This window comes from Fringilla coelebs, assembly GCF_963513975.1.
Source record: "Fringilla coelebs genome assembly, chromosome: Z".
In the NCBI taxonomy this organism is placed as follows: domain Eukaryota; kingdom Metazoa; phylum Chordata; class Aves; order Passeriformes; family Fringillidae; genus Fringilla; species Fringilla coelebs.
In genome coordinates this window covers 11,883,920-11,898,803 of record NC_140031.1, presented here as the reverse complement: position 1 = coordinate 11,898,803, position 14,884 = coordinate 11,883,920, and the positions used below count along the sequence as shown (strand labels likewise).

The 14,884-nt window shown below is 42.9% G+C and overlaps 2 protein-coding genes across 5 annotated transcripts in view; one reads left to right on the top strand and one right to left on the bottom strand.

Moving 5' to 3' along the window:
* Positions 1–423: 423 nt before the first annotated feature.
* SKP2 (S-phase kinase associated protein 2) lies at positions 424–12,367 on the bottom strand. Of its 2 annotated transcripts, XM_084225524.1 has the most exons (10): positions 12,303–12,367; positions 11,258–11,514; positions 9,666–9,777; positions 9,261–9,404; positions 8,650–8,784; positions 7,339–7,437; positions 5,741–5,868; positions 4,109–4,160; positions 3,365–3,472; positions 424–2,254 (listed from the first exon to the last, which is right to left on the bottom strand). In XM_084225524.1, the coding sequence occupies exons 1-10, from the start codon at positions 12,308–12,310 to the stop codon at positions 2,041–2,043; spliced, it is 1,257 nt and encodes a 418-aa protein (XP_084081650.1). In that variant the 5' UTR covers positions 12,311–12,367; the 3' UTR covers positions 424–2,040. The 2 variants fall into 2 exon arrangements, with proteins under 2 accessions (XP_084081650.1, XP_084081649.1); XM_084225523.1 differs by lacking the exon at positions 12,303–12,367 and having other exon boundaries at positions 11,258–11,643.
* Positions 12,368–12,475: 108 nt separating this feature from the next.
* Positions 12,476–14,884, top strand: part of LMBRD2 (LMBR1 domain containing 2) — a 32,912-nt gene continuing 30,503 nt past the window's right edge. For all 3 annotated transcript variants that reach the window (XR_014616929.1, XM_084225718.1, XM_084225719.1), the window contains exon 1: positions 12,476–12,631. The gene's annotated coding sequence lies outside the window, so the exon portion shown is untranslated. The remainder of the gene's footprint in view (positions 12,632–14,884) is intronic.

The following is a 14,884-nucleotide window of genomic DNA, read 5'->3' as shown; positions in this document are numbered from 1 at the left end:
AGCTGTCATCATAACTATTAAGTACACAGGCAACAGTGATGCTAATCCCCTTCCAACACCAAACCTGCTACGTAAAATTTTTCCTTCTAGTTAAAGACCTAACACTGTTCCAATTCTGCACAAGGTTTTAAAGCATAGTCTAATAAATGCTTAAAATATTTTTGATAAGACCCTGTCGTTTAAACCACCACTGCTTGGAGAAATTTCTTTTTGACCCACAACACAAAGTTGGTGGCAAACCAGGGAAAGCACTCTTCATCACCCATTCTATGCAGTAAAGCAGATCTTTATTAAATGCAAGAGAAGTTTCATGGAGTTACATTGTGCATAAGGGGAAGAATTTACAGTAATGCTGTGCTGCAAAGATTTATTCCTTTTTCTTGAAGTAATTTAAGGTATAATTCTAAGGCAGCAAACTGAGGTGGTAGAATATTCTGTATCCCTCAACTTCCTATCACTCCTCCAACATTCACAAGGTGTGTTGCCCATTTACTCCTTCATAAGGGATACAAGCCCATTATTAACACCTGTTATTTACACTGTAAATTTAATAAAAACCAAACCAATTTAGGTTAAAAAGATAATGCTTTATTTACTATATTCTAGAAAGTAAAGTTAAATACCAAATTCTAGTACTCAGACAATATTTCCATAGTAAATAATCTGTTCTGCACTACCATCATTCCTGAATGCTTTTTCTCAAGAATGCAATGGGAAAAGCTGTATCTATGCAAAGGCCTACAGTAATATGTTGGCTACTCTTAAAAACATCCATGAATAAATTCAGCTACTTGCTTACTGCATTCATGGGAAAAACAGCAGCATGTTTATGTTCTACAGATGGTCCAAGTTTTGCCCTAGGAATTATCAGCTAAAATACCTGCTGGAACATTCTAGGCTTCGGCATGAGGAAGGACCCTGATAATAAATGCAAATGAAAGGTTCATTTAAAATCATTACCTGTCCCTATCCTTTATTTGGTTTTTTTTCCTTTTTGGACAGTTTCTCAGCTTCTCCTATGACTTTAAAATAAAAAACAACACTAGACAATAGTGGTTAGTGATACAAATACAAGAAGCGAAGTGCTACTACAAACAAACTAATATAAAAAAGAAATTTATGTCTCTTGATAGCACCAAAGCATCTCTCCCTTTTAGCATTCTTACACAGCAGTCCCAGGTTCTGGTTTTTGGTGATATCTAGAACTTCTTGAGCCCTCCTCCTGCAAAACTTCTAGCAACGTATCAGTTGCACTTGAAAGATCTTAGAGAAAGTGTTATCTACAATCAGGCTCACAGAAGCTACATTAAGTTTCTGTGATATGTAATCAGAAAACCCAGGACCACAACATGAAATAATGGATAACCAGCATCTATTTTTACAGATGCTAATTCTGAACAGGCTTCTCAGACTGTATTTGGCTAAAATGAAGGATACTAAAGACAAAAGTTTCCTTTGTGGCCCCCTAAATAAAATCTTTGCTATAGCTCCTCTATGCTGCTTAACTTGTAAGGTATTGAACTCTTAGCTGCTTCTGTGTAGATATCCCCAATTTACTGTTTTCAAGCTTGATTCATTCATCCTGTGGTACCTTTTCTTCAGTTCCATAGTTGAATAGATTTAATATATAAGTATTCACTTTGAATTCCGCAAACTCCTTAATAAACCTTACAAAGATATCTGGCACCTCTGCAAGCTGTTCCAGAAGCTGCAGACAGTTGCTAAAGGCTGACATTACTTATCAATGTAAGTATTTGATTTGTACTTATCAAATTACTTGACAGTGATTTTTTTCTTTTTTTTTTCCAAAGATCCCCAGTAAAAAAGAAAGGCTAAAAGAAATACTCTGTAATTGCTCACTCATCAAATTTCTAAAGGCTTTAAGTAAAAAAAACTGATATAAAATATTATGAAACAACATTAGGGTGTAAAACCAAGTTAGACAGTAACAGTACTATGATAAAAGGTGCTCCAGCACTTTTTTTTCCTAAGGAGCTTCAACGCACAGTGTGTCCATGGCATTAAGCGCATTGTACATGATCACAAGAAACTAGGATTTCTCAGTGTCAATCTGCATTTGATGCCCCAAATCTCATGGCTCTTTTTATTGCCAACAGTTGGCCTTGCAATGCTGGTAAAGTGTGAACCATTGATCTTCATGTCAGGTAGTGCTTCCTCCAGGAGCTGCAGGGAGCTATCAGTCACTATTCCAAATACCTGAAGAGTCTTCAGTGTTCGAATTTCACCAAGCTCTCTAGAAAGAGAGAGATAGGAAATTAACCATGAAACTCAAAATATTTTTGGCATTTTTCAGCCTGTACCCAAGCTACGTAAGTCCATTTTTACAAATCAGAAGAGGGTAAACTACTTAAGCACACATTTAATTGAAACTAGTACTCAGCACTAATGCTTCAGCAAACTGGATGAATAAAATACTTTTCTGCTAGTCTCTCTCACAGACTGAAAACAAACTGATTCTTCCTCTTTCATATCCTTGGACTTAAAAATTTAGAACAAGTGAAGTAAATTGAACAGATGAAGTTCCAGGATGTGGCTCAGAGGATACAAGCCCCTGAGTACTATCAATCAGTCCCCAGTTTGTAGCAATATTTTGGTGAGTAGCCAGACCCAGCTTCTTGACTGCTTTACATTTTCCCAGTGATCATCTGAACTGTGCATCTTACAAGTAAGTACTGGACAAAAACTAAAGGCTGAGGCACATGCTGCCACAGCAAAGGTTCTTCAGATCCTCATCTTCAAGAGCCCTGTTCCTCTCAACCTTTTTTCTTCTTGTTGGTGATTTCCTTTGTGTTGACATCTTTCCTGAAAGTACTGGGAGTGAAAGCTTCTATACTAATAAAAGGCAGAAGGACCTCATGAACAAGTCACTCTAAGCCATATTTGAATCACAATCAGTAACTGATAAAGGTGCACACAAAAGCAAATATACAGAGCTTACTAGTCCAGCCAGTACTGTCAACTCTGCCAGCTGTTCCAAACCTTCCTCCACACTCACAAGTCTGCAACTGACATCAATACTGGTCACTGGCAGGACTGCAACCTCCCATGCCAGCAATGAGTACCACTGGGATAATGCCACTAATAGAAGAGGCATGCATGGAGCAGCCAGTTCCATGATTACAGACTGCCACCAATGAAAGATTATCTCAGCTTCGTTCCAGTCTGTATTCTTAAATAGTACAGGTTCTAACAGGTGGGTTATTTTATCTCAGTTTTATTCCCGATTCCTCACCATTAAGTTTTTTGAAACAGTATTTGCAATTCTAAACCTAAAATAAAGCAAATTTAAATTAATTCAACCTCTGCATGAGCAGCAAACCAAAGCTAATCAGAGGTTACTTACACTAAGGCAGCAGGTGATATCTGGTAACATCGGCTAAGGCACAGGTGTTGTAGGAACACAAGTTGTTTAAAATACTGGAAGCACTCAGGCTTTAACATCATGCTGTCACTGTACAGAGAAAACATTAAATACAGTTTTAAGTACACAGCAGCAGTAAATTTGCTATTTTGAAAATTCAGCCAGAGGAATTCACTGAATATCTACTTTTTCTACCCACCAAAGTATGCTTTTGCTGACTATGGAAGCAACCCATCCCCCATGTATGCGCTGTGCATGCAAAGGGGCAAGTGAACCAAAGTTTCTCTTCACACAGTTACTCTGCAGCAGAACTTGTGCCATGAATAGGAAAGCTCTCCACAGATTTCAAAATCTGTAACTTACTAGGTCAAAACCAAAACATACCTTTTTTTACAGTTATATGGCCAAGTAACAAATTAGTATTAGAGATAAACCCTCTCTAGGATGCTAGGCTAATGAACTGTAGGCATCTAAATACTTCCTTCCATTCCAAACCTTTCAATTACCATCTCTTGTTAGTTAACAAATCCTGTAGGTACCTGACATTTATGCTGGGGTAACAAGACATCTTACCTGCTGCAGATTAGGTCACTCCAAATGGCAAATCTTTTGTAGGTTTAGCTTGAATAGTATTTTCTGAATGTGCAGCGCTACCTACACAACCTCGCCTTGGTGCTAATCTCTGAACCACAAGGATTTAAGGACTGGCTGCACAAGTCTTCTTACCTGAGATCTAAATGGACAAGCAAAGGACATCTCTCCACCAGTGTTTTCACATCTGAAAAGAGGTCACACAGTGTCAGTCCCTCTTTCAGCAACAAGATGGATGTGCTTTACACAGCCTGCTGATGTCCACACATGTTCATTTATATGTTTTCTACTGGAACCCCACAACTGAAGCACAATTTTTAAACTAAAAGATACATGCTTAAGAGTTAGAGCAAACAGTCTGCCTATGAAGATACCTTGCATGGACTTCTTTTAACCCTCAGCAAAACAGATATATTTAGTTCATCAAATTATCCCTAGAAGTCAGTTGCATCAACCATCAACTTAGGAAGACAATAATTAAAATGATATTTTTGTGAAATCTACTGGAAACATAGTAAAGGTGAGCTGCCTGAAATACCTACATGTAGTGGAAAAGTAATGAAAATTTTCCACACATCAAATAGCCTTTCAGAGCACCAAATCCTTTAGGCATCTCCATTGTTACCCACAAAAAATTCTTATGACATTAAGTTACATTTTTTTTCTGATTTAAACTGTAAATTTTTTACTTTCTTTCATTGTCTGCAAGTAGCACAGAATCAGCTGTAGTTCAGATATTACCTAAAAGCCATTGCAAGGTGCTCAACAACATGCAATAGAATTTTGTTATTTCAGAATTCATGTGCAGAAACTAAACAAAACAATACCTTAATTATGATTATTAATGTACTATTCAAGTCTTATGTCTGATAAATTGCACTGAAACAGAGTAAAGTCACTCAGAGAAAGTGTCTGACAAACAGAAGAGGTCAGCACATAGTCTCTAATGGTTCAGTTTAGAGGGCCCAAGGTTCAAATTCCTGATGTGAAGAAGATTATGTAGCATAGTTGTTTACGAGTTTGGGGCTGAGATAGGGTTTGCCTATTTTCCCCACAAAGGGAATGCATGAGGGGGGTTCTCTGATATTTAAACAGAAATGAGAGATCACCTCCTGACATGCCATCCATTGCCCTGCTGCCCTATTCACTCATTGCAAAAATTAAATTCTCTTTACCACAAAAGGACTTTCACCCTTTAGCTATGCTCTTGTTCATTTTCATGTACCCTCCCACAAATCTTAACTTACCTGAATTTTCTATAACCCTACAACTTAATTAAACTTTTCTTCCTAGAACTAGTAGCAAGTAAGTGATTCAATGTTGACTGCTAAGACTGCCTTCTAAATTAACTCATATCTATCTGGATGTCAGTCTGAAACTCAAGCACATACTATGACTGTCTCTTTTAGAAGACATTTTCAGCAGACATAACAGCAGAAGCCTTAAGAAAGCCTTCCAGATACTGTTCCTGGAGCTAATTCATAGCACACAAAGTTGTGCTTCCAGGACTTCCCATGTAAAGTGAAGAAGAAATTAGTTTTCACTTGACTGTTCCTAAATTCAGAAGAAAAATCATCTCACCCTTCATGCCTGAGCTAGAACTATGAGTAAGTCTCTGACAGCAAGAACTTCAAACTATACAGAGCACAAAAGTTACTGTTAGTACGTGACTCTTCTATACAAAGAGTGAATGCCAAGCAGAAGGAAAATGCAAAGCCTACTGCTTCATCTCATAACAGGATAAAGGTTTGTCACACTGCTGTTTACCTGCTATTTGTAGATTCTCTCTGTATCCACTTAAATTTAACTGGGTAATCTTTGAAGTAATGTGATTGACAGCTGCTTTGACATGAGTGGCTGTGAATTCACACCAGGATAAGTTCAGCTCCTCCAGCCTACACACAGACAGAGTTGTTAACAAGAATGGCTGAAATGCAGTTCAAGTTCTGGTATTTTCTATTACAGCTGATACTTTTAAAGCAAATACTTGTAACATGCCATCCATCAACTTACTGTATTCATGCCCAGAAATTCTAGTATTTCAGTAATTAAGCACTAATGAACAGAGCAGGTTACCCAGCCAAATCTCTCTCTGGAGATTTTCAAGATCCAACCAGAGAACATCCTCATCCACGTGGACAGTGCTAATTTTAGACCCTGGTCTGGGAAAGGGGTTAAAGTGACTTCCCAAAGCCACTTTCAACTGGAATGATTCAGTAATGGCTTAGGAAGTGAAGGCTCTCTCCAGGAACTGCCACAAGGAGACACGGTCTTTTCATCGGGTTTCTGACCTGAATCTGTTACAAATGAACAGATGGTCACATTGAGAGGAAAAACTACCATCCATTATTAGCATTGGTCAGATGACCAATTAATCCTAATTAGCATAAAATAATTCATCGTTTTATATAAACACTGCTCATGCTGTGAACTCAACTCTCTTTATGTGCTTGATTACCTATAGCCTGTCACCATGGGGCTGGGACAAAGTATTGTTCTGTGTGCAGGTGTTGTAGCTGTAACCAAGGGACAGAGACACAGTGAATGCACAACTAGAGCATTTAGCTGGCACTCTCTACATAAAATGAAAAAACAGTTAAATTGCCACTAGCATTCCTAGGATCAGATTTGCCATCTGGTATTCACTGTGCACTGCACGGCCTGCCATCCCCTAAAGAGCTCATGATCAGAGTGATCAGACCAAGCAACAGAAAGATTAAGGCTTCGGCTGCCCACTAACTTGCAATTTGATTAAAAAACATGCTTTTGCAGAAGGAATGATTATGTACATTGTCCTGCAGGTCACAGGAAGTCAACAGAAAGATTGGGACATAAATCCCAAATTCACTGGGGCCCAGTTCAGTGACGTTCTGCCAGCAGATGGTTTAATCACTGGAGCTGTCAATCTGAACACTGCCCTTCATAAACTAAAAGGTTACTGAAGGATTATTCTACCATGGAAAGGCACAGTGTTCTCTGCTACTCATGCTGTACCCACTGCAAAGGGATCTCTGGAACTCCACTTTGCAGTTCCAAAACACACACTTGGTCTTTGTGAGAACCACATACTATTTTCATAAAGAAAATCAAATTTACATGATATCAAAGGAACATAAATGGGATTTATCCACCCAAGAAGATGATTCAGAAAACTCACGAAAAACTACTGAAGTACATCTTTGTTATTAAAGAAGAAAATAGCTTGATGGAAAGAAATTACCTGACAATTCAGCTAATAATCAACTGTTGGGCATTTAGGACCAAAACCAGGCACATTAAAAAAAAATAGATACAAGAATAACTGGGATGCCCAAGGAAAAAATAATAATTTGTTTTAGGAATAGCAAAACCTGGTTTTGTCTTACATAGAACAACTGCTCAACATCAGCTCCAAGGCTTCTGCAGAAAACCCTGAGCAGCCACAGAGATTCAGTCGTATCAAACTGGGATTTCTAGCAATGCTCCTGTAGAGAGAAGAAAAAAGAAAAATCTGATAAAATTTAAATGCTGGAACATTGCTTGCTTTGCTAGGATGTGACTATTTTTAGGACCTAATTTCCAGGACAGGGAATTGTTCATTAAACATGAAGTATGCATCTTTAATCAGCTGACTAACCTGAGTCACTAAGGGCCTAAACTCTGTACTTGCTGCATCAAGGCACAACATTAAAAGGGATACCTGTCTATGTATTTGACACTGCTGCCAAGTCTACATTTTTATAGACAACTAAGTTTACAAGGAAATGGTTTCTTTTCATCTTCTCCTGTTGTATGCCAATAAACATACCTCACAGCTTAACAGAAATTACTACACCTCTACAAAACACAAAGCAACCATCTAATTTCTGATGTCACACCTCTGCAAGATGGCAAGATGGAGATTATTCCCGGACAAAATCCATGTCCAAATAGCATCCCCTGAATGCATTAATTTGCACGACTAGAGCACACATGGAGTTAGCAAAACCTGGAACACTCAGCATGCACATTTGTTCAAAAGGCAACAGAATTCCATCATTACTGTCTGATTAGTACCCAATTTTCTGAGAGTTTTAACTGTTACTAATCATAGTTTAAAAAGCCAAACTTTACTGGCTTATTTGTGTTCTGGTCCCCCTCTGTGGAGTGATGAAGGCATCAGAAAGCCAGGGTCTCTGTCATCCGACCTATGGTCCATGGCACCTCCACAATCCCCTGGTGTGATGGAACAGGAGGCTGACTACACACCCATTAGTGTCTTTGCAGCTGAACCAAAAAACCACTTTATCTGCTTGACAGAATCTGTAATCTTCCAGGACTTCATAAGTTCAATAAAAAAGTGAGCAACAGTGCAGAAGCACAATGAGTACCTGGTGGGAGAGCTACTGAGAGCCTGCACACCAAACACAAAGTTCTCTTGGGAGCAAAAAAATGGAAAAATAAAAGTAGCTCTGCTGTTCCGCTTAGCTGTGGGAATGTGGATACATAAACCACAGAGAGGTGGATAGTTTCTCCAACCTCCTGCTACTCTGGGGAACTGCAAGGAAAAAAACCCAAAATTAAATGGCCACCTCAGAATGGTCATTTCAAAATATGCCCGCAATGAACAATCTTCCACTGCATTCTTTCATTAGCCTGCACAAAATGATGGCACCAAACAGAAGGTTTTACTGAATATTCCCAAACATGTCACTTACTTGATGATGTTGTCAGAAAGCACAAGACCCTCCAAGCTGAGGTTCTGCAGCTTTTCACACAGACAAAGAATACTGTGGAGATCTGCAGCAGACACTGTGCAGTTTGACAAATCCAGGTGCTGGATTTTAAGAAGACTAACAAAAAAAAAAAAAGGAGAAAGGTTAAGAAAATTGCATTAAAACCTGCTCCATAAATTCCCCACATCACAAATATACCCATACACTAAAAGCATGCAAAACTTGCAGAAAATATTTCTACTGATTCCTCATAACACCTGAAAGTCTATCCTGCTGGAGTTAAATTATTTTTTTGAGTGTACCATGTAAAAATCCTGGAGATTATGATAATTCAGGCCTGTACAAGATACAAACTGCAAGGGTGTTATGGTGCTTTATATTAAAAAAAAAATCACATCAACTTGGTTTTAAATAACTGACAGGCAAGTGCAGATCCTCCTGTTTTAACACATGCCTAGCCACTGATGAGCTCTTCTACACTCCAGACCACAGCACAAACACTGCTGCTGGTTGCTATTATTTTAAAACCAAAAACACACAGACTGAATATTCGAGACAGTTTCAGGATCCAGAACATGCAGGAAAAGCCTTACTTGTTTGTTTTAAACAAGGGATCCCCAATGCAAGATCTTGGGCAGCGGAACACAGTAACACCTGCAGGCAACAACTGTCCAAGCACTCCTGGCAGCAGATTCCCACCAGTCAAATCAAGAGTCTGCCAGAGAGATTCATCAAATCTGGGGCATAGAATTTGATTTGTTAGTGAGTTCAAATGGGTAACAGGTCAAAGCTTTTTGGTGTCAAAACAGGCAGAGAAGGGAAAGCTGTTTAACAGACTACAATAATGTTAAAACATGTGAGGCATCTTTTGGTTATATGTACCCACATATGGTCTAAATTAAATTATATATGCATAAATAAGATGAGAACCAGACCAGTTAATGGTCTATAGAAACAAGGATTTTCCTTAGTACTAAATGAAGAGAAACAGTACTTACGAAAGCCTATGCCATCTCTTGCAAATCATAGAAACTTTCAGTAAATCCTTTAGGGGCAAATAGGCAAAGATTGCCAGAAGCAATTCATCTGGAAGTGCATCCAAAGAAATACCTTTAGGGAAAGAGCAAAGCACATTCTAGTTAAAGCTGGTTTATTTTTGCCTGCTGGTCAGATACCTTGTTTGGTCTGGTTTTTAAAAGCCCCTCTACGGTTTCTCTGTAGGCTACACATCAGCCTACATCAGACACCAGCCCCACTATTCATCTCCCTTGCAGCTCATCATTGTAGGATGATATTTTTACCATTTTTGCCCAGGCACAACTGGTAAATGCAAATGTTTCTGTAATATTCACTTTGTATACATAGTAAAGCCATGGACACTACTTACACACTCACTTGGGGAACAAGAGCATCTTAATTACTGCCTTTGTACTCTCATGCTTTTATGATTCTCTGGGGCTTTTTTTCCCCTCTGCTGAAATGCCCACTCTTCCTATGCATGCAAGGGTCCCAGAAGGGAGCTCAAGGTAAGCTTCTGTGTGATACACAGAAAAAATCAGGTACTACAAACTGCTTCCTAAAACATACATGCTATCACCACACCAAGAATTATGTGAAACAATGTGGTACAAATCACAGCTTCTTTCAGGGCTCCAGAAGGTGCCATGATTCACACCGGTGATTTCTGGATGGTGGAGCTCAGTAACAGCTGCCTTTGACCCACCACTGCATCTTATATAAAAACAGGAATGTCTGAAGGCATTTCCACCTTCTCTATGACAGCATAAGGTCTGGGGAGAACTGCTTATTTATTCTGCATCCCATACTCATCCAGATTAAAACCACATTTTGACACGAGGGAAAGGAAGCCAGTATTCTATAACACCCCTTTCAAGAGTCCAAGAGCCCTGCTCTTTCCCTTTCCAGCCCTGCAGCCTTCCACCCTTTGATGGCTTACCCTGTAGCTGTCTGGCACAGTCCCTCACGTTGCTTGTTTCCATCAGGAGCTAGGACACTGCTGGCACACCTCAGCCTGCACTCTTAATTACCCTTCTCCTTCTGCCTTCAAACAGGTAATTTTTGGATTGACTTTGGTTTTAGACTGATTGATTTTAGCTTGTTTTTTCTCTGTCTGCTTTAACCAGCTGGTAACTAGAGTGAATGTTGCCAACAAACTTTGTCATACTTTTATAACAAACCTACTTTTGCTGCTAATTCTTTGAGCGACCTTAAAACACTGATTCACAAAACAGCCCTGCTGGGCCAAAGTGCCACCTATGAGCAAACAGGCACAGGAACATGCAGCACAAACCCCCAGCACAAACACACAGGGGTGTTAGGCAGCACAGGGTTAGGCAGCAGAGAACCATGCTTTTCACAGACCACAATTCTGGAGCCAGACACAGCACTCCTGCTTAAAGGCACACATGAAAGAGGATTCATCACCCCAAGCCTGAAAGCCACTAGATCTAAAAGTGACATTCTGCTGGGTAAGAGCAAAAGAGCTAAACAATAAAGCAGGGCAGACCTGTGATGCTCACTCTCCATCTCTACCAGAGGGCAAGCAGAACCTGGATCAGGGGGACAGTACCTGACTCAGCCTCTCGGAGCAGCCATGGCCGACGCACGATAACAAAGTCCTTTTCGTTGTCCTTCACCTTCTGCCTTTTTGGAGGAAGACAGGGTGATGACACCAGCAGGTCCTGTGGTGTGTTTTCATTGCCCAGCTTGTCTTTTTTAAGGGCCGACACTCCCATACCCGAGAGAAGCTCCGAGGTCTTGCCGGGGTCCCATTCCAAGCTGGTGGAAACATTAGTGCTAGAGGATGGAATCTCCTGGAGGTGCTTTCTGCAGACACAGCAAAACCCAGAGGCTCTGAGGGTACTGCCAGACTGACGCCAAACACAGGACGGGGATCCTTGAAGCATTTCAGCCACACGTGCTCCACATCCCCACGCAGGCCGACTAAGTCTGGGATCCGCGGGCGCTGGAAGCACAAGCAGCGGCCACAGCGCAGGCGTGTGCTCGGTCTGGCAGACTTTGGGGAAGAGCCCGCCAGGGACTGAGCGCGCCCCGCTCCCGGATGAGGCGGGCGAGGGACCGGGGAGCGAAGCCAATGGAGGCGGCGGGATACGGCAGCGTCCCAACACCACCGAACCCGGACACAGCCGCGACAGCACCGGGCAGAACCCTCGCACAGCGGGGCGGCAGCGCGGGCAGCGGGACGGGATGCCCGGGGCGGTGGGGGAAGCTCTCCCCGCGGCTGCCGCCCCCTGCGGCCGGCAGAGAGGCGGCCTGGGAACCCCACACCCCCGCCAGCCCCAAGGGCAGAACCCCCCGCTCCCTCAGACCAACCGCGGGGCCGCACACACACGTCTGATACCGGCACCGCTCCCACGCCCAGGAGCTCCTTCCCGGGTCCCACACCCGCTCCCGGGGCTTCCCCGCACAGCCCCTCAGCCACCCCCGCGCAGCCGGGCGGCCCGAGGGGATCCGCGAGGGCTCCCGCGCAGCCCCGGCGCCACGCGGCTCCCGCGCAGCCCAGTAGCGGTACTCGTATGCCCGTGTCCCGGCGCATGCCCGTGTCCCGGCGCATCCCCGCGTCCCGGTGTTCCCGCGTCCCGGCGCTCCCGTACCTGTACATGGCGCTGGGAGGCCCACGCGCGCCGCCGCGCGCCCCGCGCCTTTCAGCACCGCGCCATCCCGGAGCCGGCCGGAAGCCGCAGCGGAGGGCGGGGCGGGAAGCGCAGAGGCTGCCGGGAGCTGTAGTTCGCAGTCCTGGCCCGCCCGGAGGCGGGGCCGTGCCGGGCCGGCGGCGGCGGGCGGCGAATGGCGGCGGCTCCGACGCGGAAGAAGCCGGGAGCGGCTGCCGCTCCTTGTGCCATGCTCTGAGCCCGGTGCCGGCCGGGATGGCGGGCGGTGGAGCCCCGCGGGGGACGCGACGCTGAGCGGCGGCTCGGCCATGGTGAGACGGCGGCGGGCGGGACGCGGGGCCGGGGGGAGCGGCGCCGTAGTGCCGAGTCACGGCCGGGCCGTTCTCTTGAGCGGAGACGGGAGCCGGGTGGGAAGCGGCAGCCTCCGGGCGCGTCCCCTGTGGCAAGGGCGCGGAGGAAAGGATGGTCGTGGGGCAGTGCTGGGCGAGGGCGGTCGGCGCGTTCGTTTCCAGGCTCTTATCCCGAGCATTGCCCGCCCGTCAGGGACTCCGAGCACGTAGCGCGGGGCGCTGCTGGTTCCGTGTCCCTGGAGCTCGGTGCTGTGCCGCACAGGCCTGGCGCCGGGGAGCTGGCACATTCCACCGTGGAAGGTTTTCTCTGGGAACACCTGGAACTGCCCGTGTGTGACTCGTCCTGGCCCTCACCGTGCTTGTTCAAACCCCGCCGTCTTTTCACACCGTGTTTCACAGCCCGCGGGACTTTCAGCAATGCAGCTCTTCTTGCGTTTCTTTTTTTCCCCCCACACTGCTTGTTTTGAAATTAGTGTGGATGGAGAACTAGGTCTGAACACACCTAGTGCCCCGCTCTTAGTCAGCCACTTGCTTGCAAATGCTGTCCTTTGTTTACTGCATAGCGATGGAGAGACAAGCCTGTAAAATTGGGGGTGGTAATGGAGCCCGTAGCAAAGAGTACACAGCTTTCAGTCACATACAGAGAATGAGGTGACTCAAATTAACATCCATATAATCTTTTAAAAAGTATCTTTTAAACGTTTCCGGTTTTAACTTAAGTCACGGAACAGTTCAAAGGTTATTTAAGCAGATAATCGGACGAAAAAGAGGTGGAGTTTTGGTTAAAAAAAAAAAAAAAGCTGAGTTTATTTCACCTTTTCTGCTGTCCCTTTTTTCTTTGTGAATCATGTCACTCTTCTTTATTAATGTATGGGAAATCAAAAGATGGTTTTGTGGAAAATCCCAGTGTTTTTTACAGTCTGGAAATTAACAAATAGTCTGTTTGCCTGAATGCGATGTTGGGCAGTAATCATGTGACCGCCTTACTGACACCTGCTTTGTGTGAGGGCATTAGTCTGGTAGCCCAGATAGTGATTTCTGTTCTTTTTTTAGATTCTGTATGCAGTTGTACAGTGATTATATTTGATTCTATTTCAGTTCCTCTGATAAGTGAGTTATTTTCTTCTGTGTGTTATTTTCAGCATACTTCCCTAAACTGTTTGAAAGCTTCAGCCTCTGTAGTACTTAATATATTAAAAATTGGACTTCATGATCTTGGAGATCTTTTGCAGCCCTAAAGATTCTGTGATCCTTTAGTAGAGGGCAAGACAGCACCATGTAAAGCAAATGAGCTTGCTTGCATTTGAATGCAAAAATCTTAATGTTCCTTGGTCAAGCATTTGTCTTGCATTTAGAGCTACTGTGCAGAACCTAGTCTCCTGCAAAATCAGAGAGTACTGCTATTTTGGGTGGTGTCAGCGCAGCATTTTATTTCTTTTCAATTAGAAGATAGAAAACTTGGTTCCCTAAACAGTGAACTATTATCAGTTAAATGTAGATCAATCTATATAAATTAAATGTTTAGTCAACTTAAAATTTTTCTTCATTACAAAACAGTTGTACTGACAGGTACTAATAGTATCAGTCAATATATAGACTGATTACTGTGTCTTAGAAGAGCAAAGCCATGCAAATTGCTTTCTTCACTAATCTCAGAGGTTGTTTCTCTCAAATAGTGCAATCAGATAATTTCTCTGGTTTTCTCAGGCAGTTTGTGGCTATTTTCTTTCTTTAGATAGCTTTCTCACTGTACAGAGATAAAGCAGCTCTTTGTTGTCTGTTTATAAATACTTACTATTTCCCCCAAACTGTAGGGGCCAGTGTATAATAATAGAGTAAACAGAAAAACCCAAACCAACCAACGAAAAAAAACAAACAAAACCCACGATGCCACCCCTCCCCTAAACCTGAAACCAACCTAAAATAAATCCCCACAACACACTATGCAGACTTGAATACTGAAGTAGCTGAAGGGACTACTTGTGTTGTTTCTTTGCCTCTTGTTCTTCTCTGTTTATGAGTTCTGAAATGTTAAGTTAACCCATTTTGTTGTTTTAAGATGGAAGTATCAAGGATTCTTAGTATGGGGCAGTTCTATCAGTACTAAAGGCTGTAGTCTACTACTACACATCTGTAGAGCGAAGTCTTTCTTTATGATTCTTAGCAGCGTAATTCTCCTGAGCAGGGCAGGCTTCAGAAACCAAACACTGGGTT

Bases quoted from the DNA above. Each gene is read 5' to 3' on its own strand.
- SKP2 (XM_084225523.1), bottom strand. From the start codon at position 11,594: ATGCTTCAAGGATCCCCGTCCTGTGTTTGGCGTCAGTCTGGCAGTACC. The intron at 9,405-9,665 runs GTAAGTACTGTT...TCTATGCCCCAG, and splicing joins AAGAGATGGCATAGGCTTTC to ATTTGATGAATCTCTCTGGC. The intron at 4,161-5,740 runs GTAAACAGCAGT...ACCTCTTTTCAG, and splicing joins AGAGAATCTACAAATAGCAG to ATGTGAAAACACTGGTGGAG.